Source organism: Lampetra fluviatilis, unplaced genomic scaffold, assembly GCF_964198595.1.
Source record: "Lampetra fluviatilis unplaced genomic scaffold, kcLamFluv1.1 SCAFFOLD_1508, whole genome shotgun sequence".
In the NCBI taxonomy this organism is placed as follows: Eukaryota; Metazoa; Chordata; class Hyperoartia; order Petromyzontiformes; family Petromyzontidae; genus Lampetra; species Lampetra fluviatilis.
Window position 1 is genome coordinate 1,820 of NW_027620823.1, and position 8,441 is coordinate 10,260.

The window sequence follows — 8,441 nt, forward strand, 5'->3', positions numbered from 1 at the left end:
CTCTCTCCCCGTGTCTCTCTCCCCGTGTCTCTCTCCCCGTGTCTCTCTCCCCGTGTCTCTCTCTCCCCGTGTCTCTCTCTCCCCGTGTCTCTCCCCGTGTCTCTCTCTCCCCGTGTTTCTCTCCCCGTGTCTCTCTCTCCCCGTGTCTCTCCCTGTGTCTCTCTCCCCGTGTCTCTCTCTCCCCGTGTCTCTCTCCCCGTGTCTCTTTCCCCGTATCTCTCCCCGTGTATCTCTCTCCCCGTGTCTCTCCCCGTGTCTCTCCCCGTGTCTCTCTCTCCCCGTGTCTCTCCCCGTGTGTTTCTCTCCCCGTGTGTTTCTCTCCCCGTGTTTCTCTCCCCGTGTCTCTCTCCCCGTGTCTCTCCCCGTGTGTTTCTCTCCCCGTGTCTCTCTCCCCGTGTCTCTCTCCCGTGTCTCTCTCCCCGTGTCTCTCTCCCCGTGTCTCTCTCTCCCCGTGTCTCCCCGTGTGTCTCACCGTGTCTCTCTCCCCGTGTCTCTCTCTCCCCGTGTCTCTCCCCGTGTCTCTCTCTCCCCGTGTCTCTCTCTCCCCGTGTCTCTCTCCCCGTGTCTCTCTCCCCGTGTCTCTCTCCCCGTGTCTCTCTCCCCGTGTCTTTCTCCCCGTGTCTCTCTCTCCCCGTTTCTCTCCCCGTGTGTTTCTCTCCCCGTGTCTCTCTCCCCGTGTCTCTCCCCGTGTGTTTCTCTCCCCGTGTTTCTCTCCCCGTGTCTCTCTTTCCCCGTGTCTCTCTCCCCGTGTCTTTCTCTCCCCGTGTTTCTCTCCCCGTGTCTCTCTCTCCCCGTGTCTCTCTAACTCTCTCTCTGTCTCTCTCCCGCCAGGTCACGTCGCTCCCCTCCCTCGTCGAGTTCAACCCGATCTCGGGTCGCGCGACTCCCCCGCCCGGACACCACCAACCCCCCCAGCGCCACGCTCACCACCCCGTTGCTCCAGACGCTGCTGCTGCAACCGCTGCAGCTGCAGCAGCAGCAGCAGCAGCAGCAGCTGCAGCAGCAGCAGCAGCAGCTGCAGCAGCAGCAGCAGCAGCAGCAGCAGCAGCAGGCGGAGGCAGCGGTGACAGTGGGCGACCCCAGCCACACGAAGCTGCTGCTGCTGCTACACACAGACCTGACGGTGTGACGGACAGCGTCTCTCTCACTCACACCCCCTTCCTCCCCTCCTCCTCCCACTCCGTGTGTCTCACTCCGTGTGTCTCTCTGTGTCTCTGTGTGTCTCACTCCGTGTGTCTCACTCCGTGTGTCTCACTCACCCCCCTCCTCCTCCTCCGTGTGTCTCACTCCGTGTGTCTCCCCCCGTGTGTGTGTCTCTCCGTGTGTGTCTCACCGTGTGTCTCTCCCCGTGTCTCCCCGTGTGTCTCACCGTGTGTCTCACCGTGTGTCTCCCCCCGTGTGTCTCTCCCCTTGTGTCTCTCACCGTGTCTCTCTCCCCGTGTGTCTCCCCCCCTGTGTGTCTCTCTCCCCGTGTGTCTCCCCCCGTGTGTCTCTCACCGTGTCTCTCTCCCCGTGTGTCTCTCCCCGTGTGTCTCTCTCCCCGTGTGTCTCTCACCGTGTGTCTCACTCCGTGTGTCTCTCTCACCCCCCCCCCCTCCTCCTCCTCCGTGTGTCTCACTCCGTGTGTCTCTCTGTGTCTCTGTGTGTCTCTTTCCCTGTGTGTCTCACCGTGTGTCTCCTTGTGTCTCTGTGTGTGTCTCTCTCCCCATGTGTCTCTCCCCCCGTGTGTGTCTCACTCCGTGTCTCACTTCGTGTCTCTCTCCCCGTGTGTCTCCCCCCGTGTCTCTCCCCGTGTGTCTCTCCCCGTGTGTCTCCCTGTGTCTCTGTGTGTGTCTCTCTCCCCATGTGTCTCTCCCCCCATGTGTGTGTCTCACTCCGTGTCTCTCTCCCCGTGTGTCTCCCCCGTGTCTCTCCCCGTGTGCCTCATCCCGTGTGTCTCCCTGTGTCTCACCGTGTGTCTCTCCCCGTGTCTCTCTCCCTGTGTGTCTCTCCCCGTGTGTCTCCCTGTGTCTCACCGTGTGTCTCTCCCCCCGTGTGTCTCTCTTCCCCCCCCCCTCCTCCGTGTGTCTCACTCCATGTCTCCCCCCGTGTGTGTCTCTCTCCCCGTGTCTCTCTCCCCGTGTGTGTCTCTCTGTGTGTCTCACCGTGTGTCTCTGTGTGTCTCTCCCCGTGTCTCTCTCTGTGTGTCTCTCTGTGTGTCTCTCCCCGTGTCTGTCCCTGTGTGTCTTTCTGTGTGTCTCCCCGTGTGTCTCCCCGTGTGTGTCTCTGTCTGTCTTTCCCCGTGTCTCACCGTGTGTCTCTCCCCGTGTCTCCCCGTGTCTCTCCCTGTGTCTCACCGTGTGTCTCACCCTGTGTCTCACCCTGTGTCTCCCCCCGTGTCTCCCCCCGTGTCTCCCCCCGTGTCTGCCCGTGTCTCTCTGTGTGTCTCCCTGTGTGTCTTTCTGTGTGTCTCCCCGTGTGTCTCCCCGTGTGTGTCTCTGTCTGTCTCTCCCCGTGTCTCTCTCTGTGTCTCCCCGTGTCCCACCCCGTGTCTCCCCGTGTCTCTCTCCCCGTGTCTCACCGTGTCTCACCGTGTCTCTCCGTGTGTCTCACCCTGTGTCTCCCCCCGTGTCCCCCCGTGTCCCCCCGTGTCCCACCCCGTGTCTCACCGTGTCTCACCCCGTGTCTCACCCTGTGTCTCACCGTGTCTCTCTCCCCCCCGCGTGTCTCTGCCTGCAGGTGTCCGTGTCTCTCTGTGTGTCTCACCGTGTGTGTCTCTCTGTGTGTGTCTCACCCGGTGTCTCACCCCGTGTCTCCCCGTGTCTCTCTCCCCGTGTCTCCCCGTGTCCCACCCCGTGTCTCCCCGTGTCTCTCTCCCCGTGTCTCCCCGTGTCCCACCCCGTGTCTCTCTCCCCGTGTCTCCCCGTGTCCCACCCCGTGTCTCTCTCCCCGTGTCTCCCCGTGTCCCACCCCGTGTCTCACCCTGTGTCTCTCTGTGTGTCTCTCTCCCCCCCGCGTGTCTCTGCCTGCAGGTGTCCGTGTCTCTCTCTGTGTGTCTCACCGTGTGTGTCTCTCTGTGTGTGTCTCACCCCGTGTTTCACCCCGTGTCTCTCTGTGTCTCACCCGGTGTCTCACCCTGTGTCTCTCTGTGTCTCTCCCCGTGTCTCCCCCCGCGTGTCTCTCCCCGCGTGTCTCTCTTTGTCTCACCCGGTGTCTCACCCTGTGTCTCACCCCGTGTCCCCCCGTGTCCCACCCCGTGTCTCACCGTGTCTCTCCGTGTGTCTCACCCCGTGTCCCCCCGTGTCCCACCCCGTGTCTCACCGTGTCTCTCCGTGTGTCTCACCCCGTGTCCCCCCGTGTCCCACCCCGTGTCTCACCGTGTCTCTCCCCGCGTGTCTCTGTCTGCAGGTGTCCGTGTCTCCGTCCACGCCGCCGCTGCTGTCCCAGCTCCGCGCCTGCTCCCACTCCGTCTTCTTCTTTGTCGCCAACGTCACCGCCGGCACCGTCCAGGGATACCAGCTGCAGCCTGTGAGACGGGGGGAGACACGGGGGGAGACACGCGGAGACACACGCGGAGACACACGCGGGGAGAGACGCGGGGAGAGACACGGGGAGAGACGCGGGGAGAGACACGGGGAGACACGCGGGGAGACACGCGGGGAGACACGGGGGGAGACACGGGGAGACACGCGGGGAGAGACACGGGGAGAGACGCGGGGAGACACACGGGGAGACACACGGGGAGACACGCGGGGAGACACACGGGGAGAGACGCTGGGAGACACGGGGAGACGCGGGGAGATGCGGGGAGACACACGGGGAGACACGCGGGGAGACACGCGGGGAGACACGCGGGGAGACACACGGGGAGAGACGCGGGGAGACACGGGGAGACACGCGGGGAGAGACGCTGGGAGACACGGGGAGACACGCGGGGAGACACACGGGGAGACACGCGGGGAGACACGGGGAGAGACGCGGGGAGAGACGCGGGGAGACACACGGGGAGACACGCGGGGAGACACACGGGGAGACACGCGGGGAGACACGGGGAGACACGCGGGGAGACACACGGGGAGACACGCGGGGAGACACACGGGGAGACACACGGGGAGACACGCGGGGAGACACACGGGGAGACACGCGGGGAGACACGGGGAGACACGCGGGGAGACACACGGGGAGACACGCGGGGAGACACGCGGGGAGACACACGGGGAGAGACGCTGGGAGACACGGGGAGACGCGGGGAGATGCGGGGAGACACACGGGGAGACACGCGGGGAGACACGCGGGGAGACACGGGGGGAGACACACGGGGAGAGACGCGGGGAGACACGGGGAGACACGCGGGGAGAGACACGGGGAGACACGCGGGGAGACACACGGGGAGAGACGCTGGGAGACACGGGGAGACGCGGGGAGACACGCGGGGAGACACGCGGGGAGACACACGGGGAGAGACGCTGGGAGACACGGGGAGACGCGGGGAGACACGCGGGGAGACACGCGGGGAGACACGCGGGGAGACACGCGGGGAGACACGCGGGGAGACACAGGGGGAGACACACTGGGAGACAGGGAGACGCGCGGGGAGACACGGGGAGACACACGGGGAGACACGGGGAGACACGGGGAGACACACACGGAGACACAAGCGGGGAGACGCGGGGAGACACGAGGAGATACGGGGAGACACGCGGGGAGAGACACGCGGAGACACGTGGGGAGGCACACGGAGAGAGACACGCGGGGAGACACGGGGAGACACACAGAGAGAGACACACGGGGAGACGCGGGGAGACACGCGCGGGGAGACACGCGCGGGGAGACACGCGTGGGGAGACACGCGGGGAGACACGCGGGGAGACACACGGGGAGACGCGCGGGGAGACACACGGGGCGACACACAGAGACACGGGGAGACACACACGGAGACACAAGCGGGGAGACGTGGGGAGACACGGGGAGACGCGGGGAGACGCGCGGGGAGACGCGGGGAGACACACAGGGAGACACAGGGGGAGACACACTCCGCGTGTCTGTGTGTGTGTCTGAGCGTGTGTGTGCGCATCTCCGAGCCGCTGACCGTGCCTCCCCCCCCCGTGTCTCCCCCCCATGTCTCTCCCCCCGTGTCTCTCCCCCCGTGTCTCCCCCCCCCCCGTGTCTCTCCCCCCCCCCCCGTGTCTCTCCCCCCGTGTCTCTCCCCCTGTGTCTCCCCCCCCCCCCCCCGTGTCTCCCCCCCGTGTCTCCCCCCGTGTCTCTCCCCCCGTGTCTCCCCCCCCCGTGTCTCTCCCCCCGTGTATCCCCCCCGTGTCTCCCCCCCCTTGTCTATCCCCCCGTGTCTCTCACCCCGTGTCTCCCCCCGTGTCTCTCCCCCCGTGTCTCCCCCCCCGTGTCTATCCCCCCGTGTCTCTCACCCCGTGTCTCCCCCCCCGTGTCTCCCCCCGTGTCTCTCCCCCCGTGTCTCCCCCCGTGTCTCTCCCCCCGTGTCTCCCCCCCCCGTGTCTCCCCCCCGTGTCTCCCCCCGTGTCTCTCCCCCCGTGTCTCCCCCCCCCCATGTCTCCCCCCCCCGTGTCTCCCCCCCGTGTCTCCCCCCCCTTGTCTATCCCCCCGTGTCTCTCACCCCGTGTCTCCCCCCGTGTCTCTCCCCCCGTGTCTCCCCCCCCGTGTCTATCCCCCCGTGTCTCTCACCCCTTGTCTCCCCCCCGTGTCTCCCCCCCGTGTCTCCCCCCCGTGTCTCCCCCCGTGTCTCTCCCCCCGTGTCTCCCCCCCGTGTCTCTCCCCCGTGTCTCTCCCCCCGTGTCTCTCCCCCCGTGTCTCCCCCCCGTGTCTCCCCCCCGTGTCTCCCCCCCCGTGTCTCCCCCCCTCCCGTGTCTCCCCCCCGTGTCTCCCTCCCCGTGTCTCTCCCCCCGTGTCTCCTCCTCCCCCCCGTGTCTCTCCCCCCGTGTCTCTCCCCCCGTGTCTCCCCCCGTGTCTCTCCCCCCGTCTCCCCCCCGTGTCTCCACCCGTGTCTCTCCCCCGTGTCTCCCCCCCGTGTCTCCCCCCCCCCGTGTCTCCCCCCCGTGTCTCCCCCCCGTGTCTCTCCCCCGTGTCTCTCCCCCGTGTCTCCCTCCCCGTGTCTCTCCCCCCGTGTCTCCTCCTCCCCCCCGTGTCTCCCCCCCCGTGTCTCCCTCCCCGTGTCTCTCCCCCCGTGTCTCCTCCTCCCCCCCGTGTCTCTCCCCCCGTGTCCTCTCACCCCGTGTCTCTGTCCCCGTGTCTCCCCCCCGTGTCTCCCTTCGTGTCTCCCCCCCCCGTGTCTCCCCCCGTGTCTCTCCCCCCGTGTCTCCCTCCCCCGTGTCTCCCCCGTGTCTCTCCCCCCCGTATCAATCCCCCCCGTGTCTCCCCCCGTGTCTCTCCCCCGTGTCTCCCCCCCGTGTCTCCACCCGTGTCTCTCCCCCGTGTCTCCCCCCCGTGTCTCCCCCCCCCCCGTGTCTCCCCCCCGTGTCTCTCCCCCGTGTCTCCCCCCCCGTGTCTCCCCCCCCGTGTCTCCCCCCCCCGTGTCTCCCCCCCCCGTGTCTCCCCCCCCGTGTCTCCCCCCCCGTGTCTCCCCCCCCCCCCGTGTCTCCCCCCCGTGTCTCCCCCCCCGTGTTTCTCCCTGTCTCTCCCCCCATCTCCCCCCCCGTGTCTCCCCCCCGTCCGTGTCTCTCCTCCCGTGTCTCTCCCCCCGTGTCTCTCCCCGTCTCTCCCCCCATCTCCCTCCCGTGTCTCCCCCCCCCCCGTGTCTCTCACCCCTTGTCTCTCCCCCCCCATGTCTCCCCCCTCCCCCCCGTGTCTCTCCCCCCTTGTCTCCCCCCCCCCCCCGTGTCTCTCCCCCCCCCCCCCCCCCCCGTGTCTCTCCCCCCCCCCCCCCCCCCCCCGTGTCTCCCAGGATCTGCGTGTCTCCCCGGTGTGGCGTCTCTTCTTCTCCCCCGAGACGCAGACCATCGTCAGCGTGGAGGGCAAGCGGCCCGGGGAGCACGTCCACTCGCCCGGCAGAGTCTTGGGGGACCGCAGCGTCATGTACAAGGTGCGGGGGGGGGGGGGAGACACGTGTGTGTGTACGTGTGTGTGTGTACGTGTGTGTGTACACGTGTGTGTACACGTGTGTGTACACGTGTGTGTATACGTGTGTGAGCGTCTCTCTCTCCCCACCCCACCCCAGTACTTGAACCGCAACGTGGTGGCCGTGGCTCTTCAGAGCGTCGAGCCCGGCACCACCGCCACCACCGCCACCACCACCGGCACAACTGGCACAACCGGTGGTGGCGGTGGTGCCGGGCCGCCTTCGGAGCGTGGCTGGGTGTCGGTGCTGGTGGACACGGTGACGGGCTCCCTGCTCCACTCGGCGGTGGTGCGGAGAGCACGGGGCCCGCTGCGGATGGTCCATTCGGAGAACTGGCTCGTGGTGGGTGGGGGGGGGTGGGTGGGGGTGGTGGTGGGGGGGTGGTGGGGGGGTGGGGGGAGGTGGTGAGTAGGGTGAATGGGGTGGGTAGTGGGTGAGTGGTGAGTGGGTGGGTGAGTGGGTGGGTGAGTGGGTGGGGTGGGTGGTGAGTGGGGGTGGGTGGTGAGTGGGGTGGGTGAGTGGGTGAGTGGGTGGGTGGTGAGTGAGTGGGTGGGGTGAGTGGGGTGGTGAGTGGGTGGGGTGGTGGGTGAGTGGGTGAGTGGTGGGTAGTGGGTGAGTGGGGTGGTGAGTGGGTGGGTGAGTGGTGAGTGGGTGAGTGGGTGGGGTGGCGGGTGGGTGGCGGTGGTGAGTGAGTGGGTGAGTGAGTGGGTGAGTGGGGGTGGGTGTGAGTGGGTGAGTGGTATGGTGGGTGGGTGGGGTGGTGAGTGGGTGGGTGGGGTGGTGAGTGGTGAGGTGGGGTGGTGAGTGGGTGAGTGAGTGGGGTTTTGGGTGGGTGGGTGGGTGGGTGGGTGAGTAAGGTGGTGAGTAGGGTGGGTGAGTGGGTGGGTGGTGAGTGGGTGGGTGGGTGAGTGGGTGATTAGGTGAGTGGGTGGGTGGGTGAGTGGGTGATTAGGTGAGTGAGTGAGTGGGGTGGTGAGTAGGGTGGTGAGTAGGTGGGTAGGTGAGTGGGGTGGTGAGTAGAGTGGGTGAGTAGGGTGGGTAGTGGGTGAGTGGTGAGTAGGGTGAGTGGGTGAGTGAGTGAGTGGGTGAGTGGGTGAGTGGGTGGTGAGTGGGTGAGTGGGGTGGTGAGTGGGGTGGTGAGTAGGGTGAGTGGGTGAGTGGTGAGTGGTGAGTGGGGTGGGTAGTGGGTGGGTGGGGTGGGTGGTGAGTGAGTGTGGGTGGGGTGGTGGGTAGTGGGTGAGTGGGTGGTGTGGTGGGTGAGTGGGTGGGTGGGTGGTGAGTGGGTGAGTGGGTGTGGTGGTGGGTGGGGTGAGTGGGGTGGTGAGTGGGGTGGTGAGTAGGGTGGTGAGTAGGTGAGTAGGGTGAGTGGGTGAGTGGT

The 8,441-nt window shown here is 67.1% G+C and overlaps 1 protein-coding gene across 1 annotated transcript; it reads left to right on the forward strand.

Annotated features, from left to right (window-relative positions):
- Positions 1–831: 831 nt before the first annotated feature.
- Positions 832–7,405, forward strand: LOC144954417 (ER membrane protein complex subunit 1-like; the record flags this gene model as incomplete). Its single annotated transcript, XM_078884918.1, has 4 exons — positions 832–1,123; positions 3,388–3,507; positions 6,890–7,027; positions 7,163–7,405. Coding segments are annotated over 4 exons (793 nt in total), but the record flags the coding sequence as incomplete, so codon positions are not given.
- Between the last annotated feature and the right edge of the window lie 1,036 nt (positions 7,406–8,441).